The sequence below is a fragment of the Pipistrellus hanaki genome (genome assembly GCF_964339955.1).
Source record: "Pipistrellus hanaki genome assembly, chromosome: 10".
NCBI classification, from domain to species: domain Eukaryota; kingdom Metazoa; phylum Chordata; class Mammalia; order Chiroptera; family Vespertilionidae; genus Pipistrellus; species Pipistrellus hanaki.
The window spans coordinates 7,765,252-7,792,405 of record NC_140512.1 but is presented as its reverse complement, the minus strand read 5'-3'; the positions used below and the strand labels follow the sequence as shown (position 1 = coordinate 7,792,405).

The 27,154-nt window shown below is 41.6% G+C and overlaps 1 protein-coding gene across 7 annotated transcripts in view; it reads right to left on the bottom strand.

The window, feature by feature from the left end:
- The window catches only part of CREB5 (cAMP responsive element binding protein 5), a 387,508-nt gene that overhangs the window by 84,273 nt on the left and 276,081 nt on the right, over positions 1-27,154 (bottom strand). For 6 of the 7 annotated variants that reach the window (XM_084896981.1, XM_084896985.1, XM_084896983.1 and 3 more), the window contains 2 exons: positions 18,040-18,166; positions 12,777-12,887 (listed from right to left, as the gene is read on the bottom strand). In XM_084896981.1, coding sequence (XP_084753107.1) covers positions 12,777-12,887; positions 18,040-18,166 — 238 coding nt within the window. The remainder of the gene's footprint in view (positions 1-12,776; positions 12,888-18,039; positions 18,167-27,154) is intronic. The other variant, XM_084896984.1, reaches the window with a different exon arrangement.

Genomic DNA, 27,154 nt, shown 5'->3' with positions numbered 1-27,154 from the left:
AAAGAAAAACACCCTACCTTATTCTTAATTACAGTTGACAGCTATGGCTCCCATAAGAGGTTAACCTCATAGTCTAGGTGAAAGGTATGAAAACATTTTATCTTCAAATATGAGCGAGCAGTCATTATTAGTATTATTATTAAAGACACAGAGACTCGGTATTTTCCAATTTAATATTAAAGGTTTCTAATTATTAAAAAATAACCCTCAAAGTTCATGATCTAGTGTGATTTGAACTTCTGCTGGGTGTAGATGTGAACTATTGTACATTTACTACTCAGCTGTGGACGGGAATGTGACGCTCAGTCTGGCCCAGGGTCAGGATTGCAATTTGTTTCTCTGTTTGTTGCCCTGGGGGCAGGGAAATGATGCATAGGTTTGGGGATGCACAACAATGCCAGACAAAACCCTCAGGAATGTTAGGGGCCTACTGTTTAACAGAAAGGAGACCTTGAGTAGAATTGATGTTAATGATAAATATTTGCCAATTAATTGTCACTGCTTCCATGCTTCCACCCCTGCTAGAATCCAGGCACCATGCTGTTTCCAGGCTGCCAAAGCAAAGACCGAGCATGGAAGGGTCAGATCCCAGAGCTGGATTCAAATTGTTCAGCCTGTCATTCGCTGGCTGAGTGATCTTGGGCACCGTCCTCTGTATATCAATTTATTTGTCTATAAAAATAGGAATACTGACTTCACAGGACAGTTGTGAGGATTAAATAAATAACACATGCAAATCCTTAAGTACCTTTATGTGCAGCTCCTCACTGCATGGAAATCACAGGGCAACATGGCCCATGATCCGTACTCAATGCATGTTTGATATTATCATATAATTAATTACTCATATCCATTCATTTGGCAAAGAGATAGCCGTGACTACTGGGTGCTAGGATTCAGATTCCACCCCTCAGGGAGCCTAAGTATTATTAAGGAGGTTACAGTTAACAGGAGGCTCGCTGAACCTTAAAATAATACCCCATTCATGGCACATCATGAGAAGGCAGGGTTCTTTGGAGAAGACAATAGTGCCATGGAAAATAAAAGGCAGTAGGGGAATTGGCAGACCAAATATGAGATGATTGACTCCATAAAAGAAGCCACAGGCTGAGTCTGCAGGAGCTGAGCTGGGCTGGTAAAAAACAGGACATTGTGGACATCAGTCATGCGGTGGGTTGTCAAGAGTCAGAAGCGACTCAACAACAACTTCACCTCATGGGACTTGAGCCGTTTTATATTTCCTGTTTAACTTCCTTGCTTGAGGATGGACTCAGCCACATTTAACCACCAGTAGTGATAAGGTTAATCAATATAAGTCGATATACGTACATAGTGACTGGTGACATAAAAATAGTCAAGGTCTATTTCTCATAAATGGGATAAGAGAAGGATCCATATAAACCCTACCTCAGGCAGTTGTGAAAGACACAACCACATCTGCAGTTTATTTAAGATACTCAGCTATCTATTTAAATAAACAAAGGCTGGATTAGATAAACACAGAAAATGCGGAACAGCCACATTTGTATTCCTAGAGGAGCTAATATTTTGAAATAAATAAATTGAACAGCTATAAAATTCAGAAAGCTTAAGAGGATTTAAAAAACAAACAAACCTCAAAACACTGAGCTTCTATGTGAAAGGCATGTAAACAAAATATTAAAAATCTAAATCATTTTAACATATGCATTAGTCTTAGAAACATATCATTAGTAAAGTAAGGTAGGAAAGCCAGCTAATTAATAAGAATTTGAAAAATGCAGTAGACGGAACAACCTGCTGTTATCATTCCCCCCCCCCCCCCCGGATTCCAATACTAACCCCAATTAAGAAAAATTGCCTTAAAGTACAGAAATATATCAAATAAAAAAATTAAGTAGACAAGAAACATAGAAAAAAAAAAAGTCCTCATTACCCACAGTGTAAGAAATGCAAATAAAAACTATCAAAAATTTTGTTAAAAATGATGCTTAATACTTCTGAAAATGCCACAAGATACATATTCTTTGATATTACAAGCAGTAATGAAAATTAGTATGAATTGTAAGAAATTTTACAGCATATATACAAAGTCAAAATGTTGATTCTGTTTGAACTGGTAATTCTAATTTTGGAAACCTATCCTAAAGGAAATAATCTAATATATAATTAAATAATTTAAGATTAGTTTTTTGTTTATTTTTATAATCAATGGGTTATTAGTAGAGAAAATATAAATATTAATAAATGTAAATAATCAGTTAAATTTTTATGTGACACTCATAGGATAAATTGTACAATTATTAAAATGTTTTCAAAACATACTTGATACAGAAAAATGTTCATAATATCACATAAAATTTTAAAAATATAAAATTTTATATACATTTAGTAAAAACCTAATTTTGATATATTACATATAAAAGCAGGAAAAAAAGACAAAAGATATTTTGATTTTAACATATCCCACCAAATTTTGCTACTACACATTTGATCCTTGAACAACCCAAGTTTGAATTGTGTGGATCCACTAATACCCAACATTATTTCGAGAAATATAGTCAACCCTCCATACCCTTGGGTTTTGCATCCATGAGTTCAACAAACCCCAGATCCAAAACCAAATTCTCCATTGCGGTTTAGAATCCACCTCTGTGGAGGGCCAACTTAATTGTATGCGGATTTTTAATTGTGTGGCAGGTAGCCCTGCCCCCTGCCTTGTTCAAGGGTCAACTGTGTAGTAATTTTGAACTGAAACGACATTGAAATCCTGAATTTATGTAGGATTTCCAAAGTATTAAAGTCTCGAGCCTGCACCAAGAGGATTTCAATATTGAAGAATCAAAGCACCTGGATATCAAACCATTTCGCCTTCAGGCGGCGCCGCACCACAGGCCCAGAGGTCTCAGACAGGGCTTCGCCTGGCTGGCAGAGTCTCCAGGTACCAATGCAGGGATTTAGGAAATTGTGGGAAGGATTTTCACCTGCTCAAATATCTCTCCCACCCACTTGTCATGGGTCCTGAAATTCTACCATTGTTGAGTCAATCCTCTGATTTAGGTGCTACCTTATCCCTGGATCTTCAAAAGAAAACAAAAGCCCACAGTATGAAGTGACATATTAAGTCCCAGTAACATTTGCATCTAAATGTATTAATCAGACTTTCCTTCCTTCATTCCATCATCAAGCATTAATCAGGTGCATAAAAAGTGCTGGAGAGAACCAACGTGGGAACACGGAGCTGAATCAAACTGCCTTCTGTTTTCCAGGGGTTCCCGGGCTGCAGTGAGGCAGGTACACCGCGGCACAGAACACAGTGCCAAGGAAGAGGCAAATAAGGTGCACAGGGAGCCCAACCTAGCAGAAGGCATGGCTCCTGTCTAAAGGTGAGAAGACTTCACAGGAAAGGTGCACTGGAGCCGAGTCTGGAAAAAAGGAGTGCGGTCTGCAGAGGCAAAGGAAATCAGATAGGTAGGCAAGGCAGCCAGAGAGTGCGAGAGCCCTCAGGGAGGTGCCGGGCTCCTGGAGGCTCTCGGAGAGTGACCCTGGGCGCAGAGCTGAGCAGGGTAGCAGAGCCTGGAAGTGACACAGGACCAGGCCGAAGCCTCGTGTACCCTGGAAACATGGGCACAATTAAGGGAAAGGGCCGTTCCAGAAAAGGGTGCAAGCGAAGTGCTTGCCAACTGTGAAATTCTACCCGGTGCGGTCCTGCTGGCTCTCCAATTCAGCGCCTGGCTCCCTACTGAAATCAGGTTACTGCTGCCTCTCAGGTTGCACTTTTAATCTCTAGGATCCAAGGACACAGTTGGATGACAATCTTGTCTTCCTTAACACACCTTTTCTGGTGACTGCAAACACTGTTTCAAAATAAAAATGCCTGATGTTTACTTTTATTGTTTGGGACTTAACTAATCGGAGAATCTAATGATTCATCTTATTCAGACTAATGCACAACCTACCTTTTTAAACTAACGGGATAAAAAAAAAGACAATTTTATAAGAAAAACATTCTTTGTTAGTTTTGGACTTGAAGATTAGATTCTCCCTTTTATTTTTTAAGAAAAAAAAAAGATCCAAAACTTGAGGAAAACTTTGCCTCTTTTATATGCTCCATCTTCCACCACCCACTCCTCTCAAGGCACAAATTTCCTGACAGATCTTCTCTATTTCCCACATAAAAAACCAAATCAAGGCAGAGCCATCATCCCCAAGTGCAAAGCAAACTTTCGTTATTAGTCGTGCTGGCAAAAATCTTGGAAAGTGTAAACTACATAAATTCCAAGAAAACGACTGAAATGTATCTCCCCAAAGTAGAACTTCCCTGTAACTAGATTTGTGCAATTTCTCTCCCCCCACCCGCCTCCTGCCTCTTCTGACACAAGCTGAACTCATTTGCCCAGTGTTCCAAAGCAGACAGGGACACACACGCACACACGTACGTAAACACACGGGCGGAGGAGACGCGCCTGAAAACTGTCTGACGGGCTGTTCCGAACCAGACCGTGTGCAGTGTCCTTGCCCAAATGCATCTGACTTCAGGCTTGGGAACATTAAACAAACACAAAAACAAGACACGGCAATGCGCGTGCTGGGATGGATGACAGAGGCAGTGAGCAAATACTGGGATTGTATTTCACCTGTTGCCATGGTTACCAAAACAGGGTGGATACTGGCAGACAGAGAAAGGAATAAAACTGGGAAGACAATGAGTCCTTGGAGAATGTGTAAATGTGCATATGAGGACCCGCTGATGTGGGTGGAGTGGGAACAGCCAAGAGAAAGACCCCCGATGGCAAGGGACATGTCAATACCCTTGTGCGTGTGAGTAGCAGGCTCAGTCACCACTCCACACAGCCCAGAGCAGATCTCCAAATGCCCACGTAAGACCCATGCTGCCCCCAAATAACCAGCGACGAGACATGGGAAGTTTAGTTTTGCTTGGTGGCAGGCAAAATCAAGGCAGCTTGTGCCAGGTGCCCAGAGCTAAAATGTTCAGCATGGACCCAAGCTCTGGATGACGACTAAGACTAGCTCAGTTAGTAGTCTCAGGTCAACATCCCAGAGACTCAGGAAAAATCATAGAAAATTTGGCCTGTTTCTTTGGGCAATCATGATAGTTTTAATTCCCAGTTGATGTCACAGGGGGGAAAAGATGATTGACCCACTTCTACCCCAGGTACTTTACTCCTCAATAATCAAATTGCAGAAAAATGCTTCCGGAAGCACCTCCTTTAGAAGGTTCACTACCACAGGAACTAACAGATGACCTTCTGATCAACCTCTGACTAGCACGTGGAGAGTGAAGTTCCATAAACTTGAAACCCAGAATCTGGGTTCTAATTCCACTTCTGTTAATTAACTACGTGACCTTGGAGACATTATTAACTTGAGATTCAGGCCTTTGTCTCTCGAAGGAAAAGATTTTGTTAAAATAATCCCCAAGTTTCTTTCCTGCCTATGAATCATCTTTGGAATTTGGTGATTCTTGGGCAATTGATTACCTTACATTCTCTTTTTCAAAAAATATATATTAAACGTATAATACTGTGTATTTGTGGTTCAGATCCACACGTGCACTATAAGTTTTATAGAAATTGATTCTGTCCTATAGAAATATAAACAAATAGCTTCTACCTCTGGTTAATGATCTCATAAGCTAACCATTTACATTTTATTAACAAATGGCACAGTGTAATTCTACATTAAACAGTCTACAGTTTAAATGGGCCAAGTGGCAATGGCATACGCAAGGTTCAGAGAAGTGTTGTGGCTTTAGTTCCTCAACAGCTAAGCTCAGACTCAGCACTTGTCTTGGCCAGACAGAAATATGGATCAGCCTCTGTCCAGTGTTTAATCGTAAGGACTAGAGAATCTAATAGGCACAAGCTAATAGATGGCTGGGCCTGGGCTATTAATGTGAGGCTCAGAACCTGCTTTTATTCAAATTATATTACCATGGGGATGCCAAGGACAGCATGATATAGCAGGAACAGGGGAGGGGAAATCCAAGAAGACTTGGGCTCAGGGCCTGGTTATGCCACTGGATGATGCGGGAAACGTCACGTAACCTCTCCGTGTCTTTAGAAGGAGCCACCCTCCTGGGCTGCCGTGAGGCTCCAATGAGACAATGCACGTGGAAGCGCTTTGCGATTTGGAAAGTGCTCTGGTAATATAAACTCATAGGATGATCCTCCCCATTGCTGGCAGACATTGGTTTAAGGCCAGGGCCAAGAGCCCTATGCCTGGGGTCACAGTGCAGTGCTCTATTTCATCAGCTTCTGTTTTCTTCCCCAATTATCCACCCTCTCAGCTTATTCATTTGTAAAATGAGATTAAGAATAGTGTCTCTGTCATTGGCCTGTTGAGGATTAAGTAAGATAATATATTGCAGGATGCTTTACACGGTTTCTGCCATCTATGCAAGTATTTGACTAATGTTAACAATTATTATTTCCTGCCATGGTGTTTTAAGAAGGGAAGTTGCCTTTAAAAATGAGACCCATCATGTATATTATTAAGAATATAGATTTTTTGTTGCTATTGCCATGGAATCTTCCATAATCCCTACTTATCTGCATAAGTGGACAGTGGCTTTTCATAGTGGTGATGTAGGAAAATTCTGGAACAAAGTGGTCACCTCGGGTCAGCCCGTCATTGTGTTTTGATCACTGGTTCTAGGGACACAGGGCTGCTGGCACAATGCAAACGTTAATGACAGCTTCTTTAAAGTCCACAGCATTTCCTGCCTCACCACAACCTTCAGACACCCTATTCATTCACTTCTTTTTTTTTTTTTTTATTCCTGCACTTTTAGGAAGTGAAGCTGAGATGCTTAAAGCAAATAGGTAAATTGAAGAAGTGAATTTCTCAAGCGTGCCAGGAGATGTTACCTGGAGACTGTCTTTTCATGTGTGTAAGCTTTCCAAGCAACTCCATATGGAGCCCGGCTTCTCGGTGATTTATCTGCGGGACAGTGGGTGGCCACGGGGCACTGTCGGCAAACAGTTATCCAGCCCGATAATTAGGGAGGGGAAGGCAAACACAAACACACCCAGGTTGACATTCAAAACAAAGTGGAGATTTAACTGTGATTGCTCACTCTACCATCCCAGTTCTTGTCTGCCAATCTGCCAGGAGGAAACCAGAGCCAGGAAAGAAGTGCTGTCAATAATTTATCAGTGCAGCTCACGTGGGAAAAGCACAAATCTGGGCAGAAGAATGAAGACCTGAGTTGGGAGTCCAGCCTTGTGTTAAACTGATCTCCCTAAGTCTTTACCAGGCTTTGGTGTCCTCATTTGTAAAATGAAGAATTATTTTTAAAAAATATGTTTTATTGATTTTTTTTTTTTTTTTTTTTTTTTTTTACAGAGAGGAAGGGAGAGAGATAGAGAGTTAGAAACATCGATGAGAGAGAAACATTGATCAGCTGCCTCCTGCATATCTCCTACTGAGGATGTGCCTGCAACTAAGGTACATGCCCTTGACTGGAATCGAACCTGGGACCTTTCAGTCCTCAGGCTGATGCTCTATCCACTGAGCCAAACCGGTTTCAGCTAAAATGAAGAATTTGAGCAAGGTCTTTACTAAGTAACCTCCATCTTTAAAAATCTCTGACTCTCAAATAGACTGTCCAACCTATGAGGAAAGGCGGAAGGAGGGGGTTGGTGAGGGGGTAAGAGACCAATCAAAGGACTTGTATGCATGCATATGAGCATAACCAATGGACACAGATTGGGGGGCGGGGGGAGATAAGGTCATGTGCTAGGGGCTGGGAGAGGTCAATGGGGGAAAAGGGAGACTTATGTAATACATTAAACAATAAAGAATAAAAAAAGATTTTAAAAAAATCCCTGACTCTCCAATCTTTTTGGTTTCTTTCTCTCAGTCATTAATACATATGTTTATGTATGCATTCAATGAACTGTAAACCTAGCTGTGAATGAAGTATTGACAGTCAAAGACCAAAATACAGCACAACCAGTCCATCACAATGGAAGAAACAGCATACTGATTGCTTGCAGTTCCTAGGAGGTCAATGATATTCCATCTTCTATTTTCTAAGAAACAGACATATTGCTTTTCTATCAAGGAAATAGCATGATGGATGCTGTTTCTAGGTATCTTTCAAAGACAACAAATGTAGTCAGCTGCTCTTTTAAAAAATATATTTTTATTGATTTTAAGAAGAAAAGAAAGGGAGACAGATAGAAACATTAAAAATGAGAGAGAATCCTTGATCTGGGGCCTGTAGGGATCAAGCCCACAACTTAGGCATATAACCTGACCGAGAATAGAACCGTGACCTCCTGGTTCATAGATCAGCACTCAACCACTGACCCACGCAGGCTGGGCATCAGCTACTCTTTACCTACTAATTACTTAGCTGAGCGTTTATCTACTTTGATTCTCTCCTTCTCAGTCCCAGCCTTGCTCCCTACCCACTCTATCCTACCCTATTTCCATATTTAGGGTTTGGTTCTTTCCCATAATTTAAATCCAACTCACTCAATTAAGTTCAGTTTTCACTCATGGGGCCTTTCTCAGTACATGGAGCTTACACAATGCAAGAATTACCTTCAAAGAGTTTCCAATCAGTCAAGTGGAAAATAAGAAACATCAAGATAAAAATGTGTTTGGTGCCCTAGCAGGTTTGGCTCAGTGGATAGAGTGTTGGCCCTAGGACTGAAGGGTCACAGGTTTGATTCGGGTCAACGGCACACACCTCAGTTACAGGCTTGACCCCTGGCCCCGGTAGGGGTGTGTGCGGGAGGCAACCAATTGATAAGTCTCTCTCATATTGATGTTTTTTCTCTCTCTGTCTAACCCCGTACCTTTCACTCTCTAAAATCAATGGAAAAAATATCCTCTGGTGAAGATTAACAAATAAACCAACAAAATGTGTTTGGAGAAAGAGGCAGAAAAGCTAGACCAGTCAGTGAGGCCACAGAGCTCTGGTTTAACCAAGGGGGAAGTTCCATATCACCACCTGCTCCTCATCCTTTCCAGGTTATCTGCAAGCCTGCACCATCCTTGCCACCCTTGTCTCCCATCTCTACTAATAAAAGAGTAACATGCTAATTAGACTGGATAGACCAGACATCTTCCTCTGGACAAAGCCGCAGCTGCAAGGGCTGAGGAGGGCCGGCAGTGACAGCAACAGCGGGGTGATGGGGGCGGCACCTTGCCCTGATTGCCTGGTCGCCTACTGCAGATGGAGGCCAGACTGCAGCTTAGGCCTGCTCCCTATGGAGAGTAGACCTAAGCTGTCAGTAGGACATCCCCTGAGGGCTCCCGGACTGTGAGAGGGGGTAGGCTGGGCTGAGGAAGCCCCCCCACCCCCAACACCCCAGTGTACAAATTTTCATGCACCAGGCCTCTAGTTTGTATATAAAAATAAATTAATGCAAAGGAATGTGATTTAATCTGTTGGTTACTGATATCTGGAAGCTATATGACATTTTTGTCTAAAGGATAAATGTGTCAAAAAAGCTTTGCCATTAGAGTCTGAGACATTAGCCTTTGCTAAGTGATGTGTTGTGGGCCAGGTTTTAACTGCTTGGAGCTTCAGCTGGCCCAGCTGTAAAATGGGGATAGCACCCATGTTTCCTTCTTCTCCTCCTTTTTCATTTCTCTCTGTGTACCTCCCTCTTTCCCTCACTTTTCTCTTTGGATATTCAAAATGTCCACGAGGTATCATGTGAATTTCCTTCCCAGCAGACCCCAGGTCATGGAAGACACTCACTGATCCCAGGAACCTGGAGGAAGAGCCTGCTGTTTTGGGTGGTTGGAAAGATGGAAAGCTCTCACACATTTGAGTTTGCTCTGACGCCCAAACAAACTCCAATATGCATGTATTTACTTGTGCAATTACGAAGCCATGTGTCAGTTGGCTTAATTCTTCTGAACAATAATCCATAAAACTAAATTATAATCTGCTAGGATTATTATAAAACCAGCACAGATGTGGCTACAGTACATTGAAGTCACTGTTTGGTACTAATGTACATGAAGTCAAAAGAAGGACATGAATGCTTCCTGATTTAGGATTCCCAAATTAATGCACTGTAGAGCTTATTGGGGACACCTATTCTGCTCTCCCACAATGGAAATGTTCAATTTGGGGCAGGGAAAGTGGCTGTATTCTACTAAGCAATCACTAGCCAGACAGTGTCTAACAAACTCATGCATTTAAAACAATCCTGTTTTAAGCTCTAGTCTACCTCCAGGACCTCCAAGTTTCACCAGAGATTCAGGATGATGGCTTTTGTCAGTGGCCAACGGGGAGTGTGAACCGAACACCACTGCCCCCAGCAGAATAGGTCTGTAGTGTTGGGTGTGGGAGATGCCTCTCTGGTTTCTCTCGTGTGCTCTGAAAACACCCCCCCTCCCCGCCCCCCGAGTGCATTCATCAAAATAGCCCATGTGTGACCTTTGGAAAAGTCCTTGAAAACAGTGAAACAAGAGTCTTAGTTGAAATCTGGAATCCATTCCAGTCTTACACAGGAAGAAAATTAGGCATAGAACAACAAAGCCTATAGTTCTGAGAAACCCGGGGAGGCTCTGGCTGACATGAAAATCATCGATTTTTTTTTCTTCACTACTTTGTTTTTCATAAAAGCTTTCATCTCAGTAACCAAAGCTGCTAGAAAATACTGTAACGTTAGTAGATGGCAAGCACTGGTTTCTCCAGTGAATAATGCAGGCAGAATAAGAATAGGGATGCTGAGATGCTGAGTAATGTACTAAAAGTCACTTACTTAACACTTTTGCAAGCTACTTAAGTAAATGCTATGCTTCCAATATATGAATGGCGAATGCTACCATTTCCCCCTGGGTAACATATTGGCAATAATGGGATTAGGCATGGAAGCTTGGGGTAGAGAGAATAACTGTGTTCCCTAAGCCCCAATTCCATTGTAGAATTCATTTGTCTAGATATCATGGATCTGGAAATATTTATTCACTTAGAACATGAATCAGCAGAGGAGTGCGCCCGCTCAGTAAATTTAACTCAACAAACATTTGTGGGGTAACACTATTTTTATAAGTACAGACCAATTCCCTTTTGTCACCAGCTGATATTATTCACTATTAATTTGCCATTCCATATGCTTTTATTTCCTATGCATAAGTAATCACAGCCTGCACTCCCTTTGGAAGCATTTTACTTCTTTGCCAGCAAGGAAAAGGGCAGGACACTTTGAGTCAAGTGGTAGCATAAAACCCAGTGAAAATCAATTGGCAGGGAAATTTGGTTTGGACTTATGTTTGAGAATCCACCTCAAGTTTGTCTGGGAGGTCCCTCAAAAAGGATACAGACCTGAACCAAACAAGACGATTCAGAAATAATCCAGTTGCGGGCAGGGGAGGGGGGTGAGGCGGGGGTGGGGCGGGGGAGGTTGGCAAGGTGCATAGGATGCTCAGACCCAGAACACGTCTTCATACACATGAATAACTTAATTTTTTTCTTAAGTGCCTTCACAGTTCATTTTTTATTTTCCTTTAAAAAAAAAAGTAAATGGCATTACTCTGGTCTCCAAAACTGATGCCAGTTTGAACTATACTCTGCCAGCAAGTATTTGGTTTGGCTCTACAGGGCTTTAGTTGAAAAAATATTTGCCAATTCCAAAAAGATTTAACGAGCTTTGCCGAAGATGCCGGTGCCATTTGGCATGTCACAGGGACTGTGGCACAGCATAGAGAACTTCTTGACCACAGATTTTATTTGCCAGAGGTAGCCAACACTGGGAGTTCCATAGCTTCCTTGGGTCAAGAAGCTGCATGTCAAATGAGTAAAGTTTCCAAGAGAAAGTGACCGAAGAGAAGAAGACATTAAAATAAAACAAAACACAAAAACAACAACAACAACAACTTGCTGCCATTGAAAATGAACTCACTGGGTTTTAATAGCTAATTCTTAGAACTGTCAAGAGCATCCTCATACCAACTATCAAACAAGTTCCCTAATGCTGTCAGTCAGCAAGCCAAATAAATCTCCAACTTCTCACAAAAGGACCCATTAGCAACAGATAGTCAAACCTTTTGTTGTCATCGGATACCTTACTAATCACGGTGTTAGAATTTGAACGAGAATTGAATGACCTATTTCAAGCGACTTCAATAGACATAACCAGCAAATTTACTTTGTATTGCCAAGTTGGACATGCGCTGCTTTTTATTAATATTTAGAACATAAATGCATGTATCTAGCACTGGGATTGGGAAGAGTGACCTTACTGCACATAAGTCTCATATGTTAAAAGTCACTGAAGGCTGTCACCTGAAATCATGTGTTTGTTACTCTGCTCTGATCCTCTCCAATCAACGTCACATCTGACAACTATAACAAAAAACGCAAAATATTCCCATAATAGTGTGAGCTTAGAAATCAAACGCATGTATAAATGGGTATGGGGACAGGATGAGAGGCACTGAAACTGTGACCACCTTGAAGAAGAGAAACTCGGGATTAGTTTTAATTACCGGTTATGAGTAAATACACACATACTTAGGTGCATCCCCCTTAACTGCCATGGAACCACCCCAAACTTCTGCATATCTCTTTCACTAAGGCCACACGCTGATCCAATGCTCATTACATGTCCATCTACTTCAAGGTTCAGTAACAAACATCCTCCAAGAAAGAGCCAAGCTCTGCACACAGCCTTTCCTCAAAGACCTATCCACCACAACAAAGACGGAGCCTTCTACCTGACTTGACCGAAATGTGGAAGCCAGAGAAGGAATCAAAAGAAAAAATCATGCCACAACAAAAGGTGATTATACGTGTTATTTACCATTTTGGCTTCTGAATGCATCGGCTGGACTTGGGGAGAAGCACAGGGGTTGCTGAGATTTGGACCTTGCATTCCCAGGAGGTTGGAGTTCACTGACATTTGTCTCTCCATCTAAGACAAAGGAAAGCAACAGTCAGGAGTCTGAGGAGACAGTCTAGCCACAGACAAAGCAGCATTTCTCTTTCAAATGGATTGTGTCTAGTTTCTTTGAATAACTGCGGAGAAAGTCTGTGTTTGATGAACGGTAAGCAATGCACTCCTGAGCCTCGAACCCAACGACATCCAAGAATCACCCAAAGCTACACCTTCTATAGAAGATGTCCCAAGCCAAACAGAATTACCTTGTCATGTAGATCATTTCCAAACAAAAGTATCCAATATTTTCACTTTTGCAAATCCTCCAACTGCCAGGAATTACACTGATTTTTATAGCTATGAAGAATAACATATGCACAGAAAAATGCTGGAAGGATATAAAATATGCCAAATGGTTATCTCAGGTTATCTGTGGCTTTTCCCCCAATCCCTAAATTTCATACAGAAACATGAATTGGGTTAGCAATAAGAAAAAATACAATTAAATTTGAAAGCATCTCTGGTGGGTCTGCCTTTCTTTCTTCCTCATAAACACAACTGAGAGGACCCAGCCAGGTATCTGATCCTCTGCCTCCAACACATGTCTTCCTCCCTGTTAACCCCCTCAGGACTACACAACTGCAGCCTCAGGCCTCAGGGTGAGACTGGGCCTGTGGGCAGGTGAAGAAGGCAGCGGAGGGTTTTATATGATGTGATTCACTGATCCCACATTGTCCTGCTGACCTGCCATGGTGTGTATCATGAATATCATTCAAAGAGCTGCATTGAATTCTGGCATTTTTTGTCTCCAGGGTGCTCCTGCTAAAATGTAAATACAGCAAGATCTCTAGTTCAGTCATGGGAGAATGTGCCTGATGAATATTTGCTGTTTAGTAGAAAATTAGCCCCTTTCAAAGAACCAAGATAAAGCAAATATTTGCTTTATTACAGGGTTGAGCAAAAGTAGATGTACAGTTGTGAGTACATAAAAAGTTTATTCTTGTATTATGTATTAATTATTGCATTATTTTTCATACAAAGAACTGTAAACCTACTTTTGCCCCAACCTCTATTTTACACTGAAATCACAGAAAATCATGAGACATTCCTAGGTGGATTCTTCAATGCAAGAGTTTTTCCATTTGCCAAAAGATGGGAATGAAAACCATGGTCGGAAATGTTAGGGAACCGGTTTCTGCTCCATGTTAGCCTCGGTAGTCTTGGGGAAACCAGAGCGCCTTCTCACTGAAGGAAAGCTCACAGAGGAGAGGTGAGAGCCATAGTTGAACTAAATGACCGTTTAATGTCCTTTCCATCGTTGAGGTTCTGTGACTCCAATTCCTGTTGTGCCCACTCGGGGCAGGGCACGGCCATGACACTGATATGTGAATTTCAGAGGTGCTGCTCAGCTTCTCCTGAATGTCTGGTTGACACACCCCTCACTGCAACACCATCAGCCTTACCTTAGCCTGAATCAGTTCAATCTGTATCAACAGTGTGTGGGTATGTCAAACTGTTTCAAAAGGAGCTATTGAAAGAATTTTCTAGATGTTCTAGAGCACACCTGCCAAAACCTTTTGAGGCTTTACCAATTCAGTACAATAAAATATTTACACTCATATCACCCCAAATTATGTTTTCAGCCCAGATGGTGTGGCTCAGTGGTTAAGTGTCGACCCCATGCATCAAGAGGTTGTGGTTCAATTCCAGGTCAGGACACATGCCTTGGTTGCGGGCTCTATCCCTGGTGCAGAAGGCAGCCAATAGATGTTCTATCTCATCAATGCTTATCTCTCTCTCCTTTGCCTTTCCTTTCTTTCTAAAATAATAATAATAATAATACTTTAAAATATTTTAAAAAGTCATTTTTAAAAAAAATCATGGTAAAATGTACATAAGAACTTCCATTTTAACAATTTTTAAGTGTACAGTTCAGTGCCATTAGCACCTCATTTGTGTACTCTAATTCTTGTATGTGTGTTTCTCTAATCCTTACGTCATGAAGATTGTTTGGGAAAATGCTTATTAATGATAACACCCACTTCCAGAGATTTCACCCTTTTTTTCAACAGATGACCTTCTCCTATAGAGAAATCAAGCCCAACTGAGCTTTTGCCCTCAGTTTTCCCAAAGAGACCTTTGGAACGTCGGGAACTACAGGTGACTGTCAGACGTTCCCACGCTGCTAGCCCTCATGCACTACAAACCTCAGCGCAGCGGGTTTCAGCATCTGAATCCCAGTCCACCGTGCTTCCAGTTTTTCGGAAAAATTATAGTCTGTGACTATTTCTACCCCGTGACTCACAGATTAAACAGAATTTTGAAAACAGGCTGACTTCTCTATCTTAAAAAAAAAAAAAAAAAAAAAAAAAAAAAAAAAAAAAAAGGCATAGTTCCCTCTAAATGATTATAGGGTCAGGAGCAGTCTCTTCAAAACAACTCTTCGGGGCTCACTAATGAGGCTCTGCACCGAGCCTGTGGCTTTGAGGAGCTGGCTAGAACAAGGGGTCAGAAGATGGGGAGGCTTTGCATTGTCTGTAAAACATCCAGATTAAAGAATTCACCTTTTTTTTTTTTTTTTTTTTTTTTTTTGAGCTTTTTTCCTCCCTGTAAACACACTGGAGAACGGAAACTAAGATATCTGCACTTCAGGGGGCTTTTGAAATAACAAATGGATGTTCCGTATCCCCAAATTAAAGCATGTGACTTGGAAGATAGAATATCACAGCCCAGTGAGCCCCTTACCTTGTCCCTTGCCCCTTCCCAGAATCTAGCATAGCCGTTGGCCCATAGAAGGTGCTCAACAAAAGTTTGTGGAATGAGTCATTTTGTTTCATACCCAATGCTCTGTGAAATGTGTGGCATGATAGCAGAGGCTACCAATCAGTTAAAAATCTCACCTGCACCTGCAGACCCAAACCTTTTTTATACCCGAAAATCACGGTTTCCTGTGGCAGGATCTCTGGAAGATGATGCTCAAAATACCAAAGCTGGTGACTTGATAATACGGAAGAAAAGATCCAGATTTCTATTGTAGGTCCTATAACTCTTAGGATATGCTTTTTAGAGCATTTATATGAATTTCCATTAGTTACATTTGTGTCACTTTAGACCTCAGTTTCTCAACCTCAGCACTATTTACAAGTTGAGCAAAATAATTATTTGTTGTGGTGGCTGTTGTGTGCACTATAGAAAGTTTAACAGCATCCCTGGCCTCCACCCACTAGATGCCAATCACTCCCGCCCCCCCCCCTCCAGTTGTGACAAGCAACAGTATCTGCAGATGCTGCCCAATATTCTCAGGGAACCAAATCACCCCTGGTTCAGCATCACTGCTCTGGACTGACACTATTGTCCTGGCAGCTGCTACCTGTCCCTGACATGGGGCTGGGAACTCCTGTGCAGGAAGCATCCCTGATTTTTATCTACCCTGGCTCTGCACCAGGCACCCGATTCTTCCTTTCTATTCTGAAGCATCACCAGGAGATCCAGTTGTACAATGAGGTGATATGGCACAACAAAGAGAGGCAGGAAACAGGTGCCAGGTACTTTTTTTCTGGGCCTTTACAACCCAAGTGTCCCACGCTTGCCCCTGAGATTGGCACACACTTTAGTCAGATGGAAGCAAGGTCACTCAGCAATAGTTTTTGAACAATGGATCAACTTTCTGAGAGGGGACTAATTTTGGACAAGAGGAATTGAGAGCCTAAATGGAGATGGCATTTAGTGGATGTCTTCATGCAATTAATTGGGTTGAATAAAACCTGGGGTAATGACATTGATGGTGCTGTTTTGCTTCATTGAAAGATGTTTACATTGAGGAATTAGGTGAAGTCTCAGTCAGCTTATCTGACCCACTGTTTCTAGCCTGAACTACCTGATATATGCAGCGGGCAAGTCCCTTTCTCTGAACTGGGGCACCAGGCCCTCCTCTGTCCCCTCCCACTCAGATAAATGAGCAAACTGCTCAACCTGCCAGAGCTGAGCTACTCAGAGTAAGTTTAGATTTGGGTTCCAGTCACCACCTTTCATTCACAAGCTGTGTGACATTGGCTATTAGCTTTACATCTGTAAAATGAGTGTCAACATTCCCACGGGATTGCTGTGATAACAAAATGAAATAACAAAGGTAGGCAATTCTTTAAAATACTCTGCTGATACGGGATAGGAGGGCTTTAACAGAATTCTCACACCGCTCTAGGGTTTTTGAGAACCCTTGTGGCCCTATGACTAACACCAGCCACCAAATGTCCACCAATGCAGAATGCCGGGGAGGATGGGGAAGTACAGGCAGGGGATCCCATGGAAGGAGAGCACGGTTTGCTCTGGAATAATCTGCGTCTCCTATCTACAGCCATCTGTTGTTTTCAAAGAGAAGCAGGAAAATATAATGGCGATGAGTGTAGACTTGGGAGTCAGACTACGTGAAGTTCAATTCTAACTCTATTACCTACTGGCTCTGCGACCTTAGCCAAGTTACTCAGTTTCCTCACCTGCTAAATGGGGATAAAAATAGCGCATACCTCATGGGATTGTCGTGAGAGAGGAGAGAACACACATATCATGTAGATGTTAAGAGTCAGCTCTGGAGCAAGAATGCCTGGGTTCAAAACTGAGCTGCTGTTTCTCAGACAAGCACGGTACCTTCACTCATTCAAAATATGGGGAAGTATTAGTACCTACCTCCTAGGATTGTTTCCTGTGTTCATAAAGTGCCTAGAGATGACTAGCACACGAGAAGCACTCAACAAATGCTGTGAGAATAATTAATAGAGCACGGCATGTATGACTACATGTTAGAGTTATATGTACCATCATTATTATTGGCATTATTATTATTACTCTGAGCCCTGGCCAGAGCACGCCCTGTCAGTTTAAGAACACTCTGTAACCAGCACACGTGTAGACTTTGGAATAATCATAAAACATGTCTCTGAACAAATCCTGTTCCCTAGCTGTGGCGAGTTCACTTGCCACCAGTAGGAAAGTGAGCCTGTGCCGCACCAGGGAAGCACCGAGGGATGGGAGAGTCAGCAAGATGCCTGGGATGGACAAGCAGGCACTCAAAGCCACTCCCACACAGCTCAGCTCTCCATCCAGCGGCCACTTTCTCCCCAGGCAGCCAGAAGCCCAGTTTCCCTTCCTTTTTCAAATGGGGCAAGACTGGGAGGAAGTGAGGAGCACTTACTGGCATCAGGACAGCGGAAGATCCCGGCATCGTAGGGTTGGGCAGGGTCCCGGGCATGGAGGCTGGCATGGGCTGTCTCTGTCTGTTGTGGATGTGTAGCAGAGAAGATAGAGAGCCTGGAACAGGCCTGGGGACAAGGAACAAGAGAAGCAGGTATTATTCCTGATGCCCGGGGCAGGGGACTCACTGCCTGTTTCCCTGGGACCAGAACCAGCGGGGGCAACACCATTCTATGCAAAGCAGATCAGATCCTCTGGTGAGAGCCACATAATTGAGAATATTAGGGAAATAATAACAAATAAAACACAAGTCTGGCTTCCTTTGCTGCTTCCTACTTAATACATCAAATTCCACTTCATTTCCTGACCTCTGTTATCTAACTGATGTTCCATAGACAACAAATTGATAAATCTTCTAACCCCTGCGTGTTAGCATGGAGACTTAGTGGTGAAATCCTGCAGTGACTAGGAAGTCTCTGCTCTCTGGAGGACTTCAGAGCAGAGATGTGTGCACATGTGTTTTACCCACACCCTCTCACACCTCTGCCTGGAAGCCCTCCTGGCTTGGCTAGGAATACATTCGCCCGCTCTGGAGTTGCAGAGCCAGCTTCATTCAGGAATTCCCAATAGAAATCTATTTTGACCTTTTCACTGTTCTCCACTGCGAGTGGAACAAAAAACAAAATCCAGGACACAAGTGAAAACAGTCGGGTTGTGTTCAAGCCACTGTAGTGGGACGAGTCCGGAGCCCAGCCCCCAATTTCCAACCCCTCGGTTTCATAATAACTCGAGGTGTGAGGCTGTTTGACAGAAACTGATTTTGACCTGACCTGCAGGACTTGGGCAGGCATACTTTCCTCGGGGGAGTACATAGCTTGAGCTTGTGATTTAATTTGCCAGAAAAAATTTTAAGGGCCTTAAGTTGAATTAATGAGCCAGGGAATATGGGGCTGAGGGGGAAAGGGAATTATTTGTGTTTATTAAAAATGGCAAATAAGTGACCTGTCCGGTGCCCTTGCTCTGGGGAGTTGTACAAATGACAGACCATGAAGTTAGAGATTTAACAACAAACAAGTAAACAAACCCGCCTCAGAACCTCTGAATGGATATGTCAAACCACCTTATCCTGAATGCCACGATAGAAACTATTGCTAACAAAATGAATGCATTTGCTTTAAAAAAAAAAATTTAAAAATCCTCATGTGAAACTTGCAGACAGAGCCAGTCTGTACAGGACTGCGCTTTGGGGAATGAGTCCTGGCCAGAGCCCCCTCCGAGCAGAACGATGCCTCTCTCTGGGGCTCATTCCCCGCCCGTGGGTGCCTTGTGGAGAACTGAGAGACTGAAATGGGGAAGAGGCCAACACACTCTGTCTTCGCAAGGCTGTCTTAATTCCAAGGAATATTACGTTTCCCACTTTTGCCTGACAGTTCCTTTGGAAGCACAGCTAGCTATCAGCGTCTCACACGCCATAAAAAGATTAGTCAGAAATTAGTCTTATACTTATATGTTTAGGAAGTTGTATAAGTGAAAACAGAAAAGAACATAAAGCCTTTACATTGTTTGTGTAGATATACAGAGGTTACACCCAGTTTTTAAAAACAGAATGTATGTGTGAGTAGTTACATGTAAGCAGCCTGTAACGACGAGATGGGTGTTTTTAGCACATGGAGTGCTTGGTTATTCCTTACCACGTGCCCTGGGGACCTCTGGAGGATGGATTCACACCAAGGTCTGGGAGGGCCTCTGAAGGCCCGGCAGTTTTTCTAGTTCCAGAAAACTCTGGGTTTCAAATGCTCCAGAACTCGCCAGCAGGTGGTAACTTCCCCAAGTCTTATCTCATTCAGAGGTAGCTGCATGGAATCAGAGGGGTGTACCATGTGGCTCAATCAACAGACAGTGCTCATTTATATTCTTGTCTTAATGTTTTGTTTGAGACATTTCATGAAAATAAATAGCTGTATAAAACTGTATCATGCTTAATAATTTTCAGTTCCTTTAAAGATAAGATTAATAATCTGAACTCCCCGGTTTCATAAGATTCATTGAGAGTATTCCTACAGATAGCTAATTATTTATCCATCCACTCACCCTTTCACCTATAGACCTATACATCCATCCAGATAGATAGATGTGCATATATATATACCTCTACATGCATTACATACATGCATGTAGCCTTCTACCATGTGTCTGTTTCCCTAGTCACAGAAGAAATAATACTTCCAATATAGTTAGGGAAAAGCAAAAAACTATTATAGAAAAGTCAACTCAAATGTTTATTGTGTTGATTGGCAATATCATCCTCTTGAACAAAGGGCAAAATATATACACTACCATCATTTCCATTTTATTCTCAACATATTAATAAAAATCTGGTTAAAAGTTTTCACTCATGTTTTCTTTTTAAAAAGAAATCATTAAACAACTTAATGGAGATGTGAATGGAGATGCTGAAGTAATTAAATTTTAAAATGAGTTTTCATTCTTCCCAAGACTATGGGAAACTCCCAGTGGTACGGAATAATTGGGGAATGGTATGTTTCATTCAATGCAATGCTCCTATTAGGTCAGTCATTTCCACACATGCATAAATCTACTCAGTTTTAAAATATCAAGTATTCCTTCATTAATTAAGGCTTTCAAGGTACCGGGTTCTCTTGGGATTAAAATAATAACTACCTAATGATGCCAATCAGACCAATTAGCAACATATACTTGAGGGGGGAAATGGTTATTTGAGAACCCTGTCTGTTTGATTTTAAATGATTTTTGAATTATTGTTTTATATAGATTCTGTAAATAATTTCCCCATCCCCACCTACAAAACTGAAGGAGTTTTCTAGGCTTCTTGCTTGGGCTTTTAAAACTACAAAGGCTGAAAGGAATAAAAAAATCTATGCCTATCCATCACAGGGTATACAAAGGACTAGACTGAAGCAATTGTGTAGCTTGGCCCAGGAAATCATCATTTGTTCAGAATAGTCAGATCACTGAAGCAAGAGTGGTAAGAGAATAATTGCATTAATTAATTCCCCTTGTGTATATAGACATAATTATTTAATACCTTGCACTTGCATAAAACTTTTTATATTGCACTTATAAACTGCTTCATGTTTTTCAAAATATCTTCACCTTCACGTGACTTGCAACAATGCAGTGTGGTAGATAGGAGTAAGCTGAATTCCAAAACATTTACATCTGTCCAAGGTCAGATGGGTTACGAAAAGAAGCAGGATTTCTATCCAACTTGCAACAGAGTATTTCCTCCACCACACCCTGATGGATCCCTTAACGAAGTTGTTATTGATTTTTTTATACTAAAATAAATTCACAGTCCATTTCCTTTAATATTCACCCTGCTCCCTGGACTTTGTGATGAAGTAGTAAATTTCTGAAATACTGCTAATATGAGAAGTCACTCATCCATGGGAAATTGTGTTTTCTTCCTTTAAAAAGAAAAAAACAACCAACTTCCCAAACAACACATGGGTTAGACTCTGAAAATAAGGCGGCAAATCGCAGTAAAGTTGTGAAAACAAAGGCCCGACATTCTCTTTCCAGTGCAGGCTTGTTGCCATGAGCTAATAATTCCAGACTTTGAGAAAGCCGAGCCTCCTTTTTAATAACCCTATGCCTCTAGGTAAAGCATTTCTACTAAAAATTACTGAGGCATGGAACAAGGTAAGATGTGTGAGCTCATGTTGGATTGTTCAATTACTAAACAGAGTCCCGTAGCATTAAGAGTTTTCCAATGTGACAGATGATTCCTCTTTATACACTTGTATAAACATAATGCTTACGGCTGAAATCTATGTAGTAAGCTTTTCTTTCAATTAAAATGTCAAGGAAGACAGACTGTGTTTTCACTGTCTTTAACAGAATGCTAGGTGCCTCAGCAAGCGATTTCATGTCCTCGTGGGGGGCCAAAGGATGTTTTCCCGTCTATGGGTGTCTGAGACTCAGGATGAGTCTGCTGGCCCTCCTGCCCTTGGACGAGCCCAGCTATCTGTGAGGAGCGCAGGACCAGTGTTTTTGTTTGGAAGGTCTTGGGAGGGTCACTGCAGACTGCTCTCCTTTCCCAGGTCTTCCCAAGATTTAGGACCTTCATTAACCTCTCGGAACACACAGGTCTGCCGTGCGTGTGATCAGGCAAAGGGAAGAAGCAGGCGATGAAAAAAAATTAGGTCAGAAAATGAGAAGATCAATGTTAGCACCCTAAATCAGATAGTAGACATCTAAGAAACCTTGAGCAGATTTAAAAAAAGAAAAAGAAAAGAAAAAAGATAAGTAAAAGACCTGGGGGTGAGGGAGCAGAATGAGAAAAGCTTCAAAGCAATTAAATGGCAGAAAGGTGAGCAGGAAGCAGATGAGCCAGAAGCCAGTTTTCTGACCTGGGAGAACCTGCCTTAACCATGGGCTCTTCGCTTCCTCACCTGATTACTGAGTGGACAGGCCACCTGGAAAACTCTTGAAACTAAAATTCAGATCCCAAGCCTAGAAATAAAAATGAGATACTCTTAATCTAGCAAGACTATCTGTGCCATTATGATAAAGGTGTTCTCCACTGCTCACTGATACATCTACCGTTAATGGTTCATCCAGCACCCGACTCAGAGTAGGTGGCCGGTGTCTATTAAATAAAAAAGAGCCAGTACAGCACTTATTAATGTCAAGAGGACATTTGAAATGTGAATACACCCCCAAAAGAAGGTGTTCCTAAAAGATTAGAGAAGTGGGGAAAAAAGGACCCAATACATTCTGCAGGGCCCACACTTCTTTCTCATTTAAATACAACATAATTTCACACACAGACTAGAGAAAGCTTCTTGTCAGGATCTTTGTATTTGCTAATGAAAAGAACCCCTGCTTCCTTTGCACCTTCTTACGTGAACACAAACTCTTAATTCTCAATAGAAGGCAGTTTGTAATAAGAAGTGCTCATTTACTTAGTCTCCTCTTAACTGGAAATCTGTTGTTGTTTTAAAGAATAGTTTTGAGTTTTTAGAGAGAGGAAGAAGAGAGGGAAAAGAGAGAATATTGATGTGGGAGTGCAACATCAATAGGCTGCCTTCTGCAAGCCCCCTACTGGGGCTGGAGCCCACAGCCTGGGCATGTGCCCTGACTGGAATAGAATCAGCAACCTCTTGGTGCCCAGGATGATGCCCAACGGAGCCACACTATCCAGGCCTAACAGGAATTTTAAAAATCCTATTTTTGTAAAGAAAGTGAACTGTCAGGATAATCAGGTAGACTGGAAATGGAAAGGCAACAGAGCTAATTGTGTAATCATTGTTTCATGATTACACTGTAAAATTGGGTAAATGGGCACAGTAAATGGTATGCCATGGTGGAATCCCAGCTCCATCACTTATAGGCTGTGTGACCTGGGGCAAGTTACCTAGCCTCTCTGTGCCTCAGTTTCCTCATCTTTAAATTAGATAATTGAGCTATTTACCTCATGGCATTATGAGTTATCATATCTTAAATACACTGAATATGTTCAATAAATTTTGTTGTTTTTGTTAGTTGTTATTCTGAAACACAGATCAAACAGCAGATTAATCACTAGTGTTCAAACAAGAAACTACAGCTCAAGGCTAAGACCCTACAGAACACCAGCCATTAGCTTTAATTAAAGAACTACAACCTAACAAATATCAAAATGCCTCAAATTCCTTGTGTCTATAGGACATTTTTTAAAAACCCAACTCTTGCTTGGGTTTTTAAAGAAAGAAGGACCAAATGAACTCTTCTCACCCACAATTTTACAGAATTTCAAAATGACTTCAGATTATTTCTCAGAAAGGATCCGTGAAAATATTTCCTCAAAGTGGAATCAAACTAGTTCCCCAGAGATCAGGTCTCAGTATCTTGTTTTTCGTGAAAATAATGACAAATTCCAACAGAAGCAATAATTTGGGCAAACAAGAAAGCTATCTGGCCCGTTTTTTAAAAGACATATTACCCGTATCTTTTTTTTTTTTTTTTTTTTTTTTTTTAATGAGCTCACACTCTGCACTGCCTCACTGCCAAATTCCTGAAATTGGATGGTAAATGCAATATTTCCCCTTTTAACAAGTGAGAAATTTAAGACAAAGAAATATTTAGCCTGAGAAAGGGCACCAAAATACCAGCAGAATTCAATTAAAATGGGTATTTCCCCTTCCAAAGCTTTCTTATGCTCAAGGAAGAACCACTGCTAAAGATCTAGGGTCTTTTTATAAGAATTGTCCCTTCCCCCCTCCCCCCCCCCACCCCTTTCCTTTGGTGAGTGACATTTAGGCGTGCTGAAAGAGAATTTTGCCTTAATATCTGTATCCTAACCTCTGCCTGGTCCCCTGAGCCTCATTCTATCATAAAAAACTAGTAAAACTGCCAATGAACAACAGCAAATGCTCCAGCTTATCAGAGATCCTGGTAAGCCCATCTCCTTGGAACAGAACTTGACACTGCTCCAAGGCCTTGCACCTTCTGGCCCCAATCTGCTCCCCTCTCCCCAACTACCCTCCCATCCCCCCCCCTCCCCGGCCACTGCTCATGGCTCTGGACTCCATACATGTGCCATAGTGACTTTCTCCGGGATTCACAGAAGCCTATCTCCCTTCTAGCCAGAGAGCCTTGAGCATAAGTTATCCTCACCACCTTCCCTCGGAAGCCACACTACATTAGGGCCTCATTAGGAGTGATCTCAGTGCACCCTATACTTTCCCCAGTAACACTAATCACCATTTATTCAATCAATGAATCCATGAGTTAATCCAAAATCAATGACACACCTAATATGGGTAAGGGTCAGGCCCCATACACTCCTATTTCAGAGTGGAAAACTGGTTTGGCAACTTAGGCCATTTGCATAGTAATTCATTTACAAATATCCAATTGGTGACACTATGACAATAGATTTCAAGGATCTCTTCAACTAGCAATGAACAATGCCAAGAACAGTGATTACTAAATTATCTTTGCTAACTAAAGAGAAGAACTTAATTGATTTACAAGTCATAAATGAAACTCCAACTTACCTTAATAGTCTAAAAAACCCATGTTCTTGAAAAGCATAAATGATTACTCCTAAGGTAACCTGTACTTTTTATCAGTGGCCCTTAGGTTAAAGTCAAGCTTTCTGTTATATTTGAGACCCATTTGTTTTTTGCATCAATTAAATTAATTACCATTTGAAATTTGGTTTTAGGCATTTCTCAGGAAAAGCCCAAGAATAATTCAGGAACACTCATCTGTCTCCAAACTATACGAAGTTTTAAAAATTGGATGCCTGCCCCGCAATAAAGTTGCACTTTATAATGTTCAGAGCTCTGGGCTCAGAGGTACCAGTTACACCCACACCAGTGTCAGCTGAACATCTCGTTTCTGCCTTGCACTGACTTATCAATATTGACAAGAACACTTTTGGAGTCATTATCACCAGGGGTGTCAGAGATTTAATTTACCACTCAAGATAAATTTGGGGCTCTTTTAAAATCAATTTTGTACTACTAACATCTTTATTTTGTAGATGTGGTGTCTGATATCTATCTTGGAAATTGAACTTCTTTTTCTTTAAGTGAGAGCCAGGTTTCGAGAGCGCCAAGGGTAGTAATAAAACGCAATGCAGCTAACAGAGCTGCCTTCTGCCAGGGCTTTGCTGGGTTTATAGCATAGATGCTGCATCTAATCAGGCAAGATGCTCACCCGCTCGTGCTTTCAAGTGTTTTAAGCAGAGAGAGCAGTAACAGGAGGGGAGATGCAAATTTACGGCCATTCTTTTAAGACTATTTAATCAATCACTTTTTTTTTTTTCACTTTAAATGACTGATTTCTGGACCATTAATCTGAATTCCTCATGCAGTCAGCTGATTCATTTAAGTTAACCAAAAGCATGGTTGGATTGTTTTCTGATGTATATTATTATTGGGGGGAAATTCTGTTTTCAAAATCTTATATTTTTTCCTTGTAAAGAGCTAATGGCTCTTTATAAAGACCCTTTATAAAAGACCCTAAATGCCTGAAGACTTTGACTTGAGCCATGGGTCAGACTTACAGACATGAAGAGATGGCTTTTCAATTAGCCAATAACTTCTCAGTTGCATCAATTATTCACAAAGTTACCCTTAGAAAAGGAAAGTAAATGCAGATCAAAAGACATGCAATAAAAGATGATTTTGAATGCAGGCTCAAATAAATGACTTACATCTGGCTACATGTGTATTAAAAAATTCTTTAGAGAGACATATCTCTAAGTAAAATGTCTTCCTGTTTGTGACTTGTTAATAAGCTTCCCCCTTGCTTCATAAGAACAAATAAGGAGCCCTCTGATTATGAGCCTTGTCATTTACATGTGATTGCTGCTTGCATCCATTCACCATAAATGAATAATTCATGAAAACATTCACTAGCACATTGCTCTGGATGTTCTGGAGAGGCAGAGAGCTTTCTGAGCTTGCAGACACAACCGCTGCCCGCCCCCACACCCCTCCTCAACTCTAAAGTCAGCAATTCTATTTTGGTTTCTCCTGGATTTTCAGTTTGTCAATTATCAAATTTTAACGAATAATTTGCGGTGGAATCCACACCCATCACAATCTCCCAATACCTAGGTTTCAAATACACAGCTTAATTTTGTAATTATAACTGCAAAAACACTTCAGCACAAACAGACGGGGGGGGGGGGGGGGGGGGGGGGGGGGAGGGGCCAGCTTCTCATATTGGAACAATGATCCTTTTAATTAGTCTGAAATAAAGGTTTCCCTCTTTTGTGCTCCAGAATTAGTCCTTTGTTACTAAACAGAATAACATCTCTTAGGAGAGGTGGCTCAGGTCTCTGAATAAGCAGTTCTGTCTTTTAAGTAGGTTGCCATCAGAGCATTAGGGCTGGGTCTGTACGGAGCACTCTGAGAATAACAGAACTCCAAATCGGTGAGCTGCCAGGAAAAACATTTTCACTACTGAGTAGTAACTGCCACCTGACCCTACCTGCTAAAGAGCTATGATAACATTCCCTAAGTGCCTGTGCTGAGCGCTATGGAGGGCTCTGTCTGTGGTGTCTGGGATGGTTAATTTCATGTGTCACGTTGTCTGGGCCTCGGGATGCTCAGATCACTCAGGCAGCCTTTACT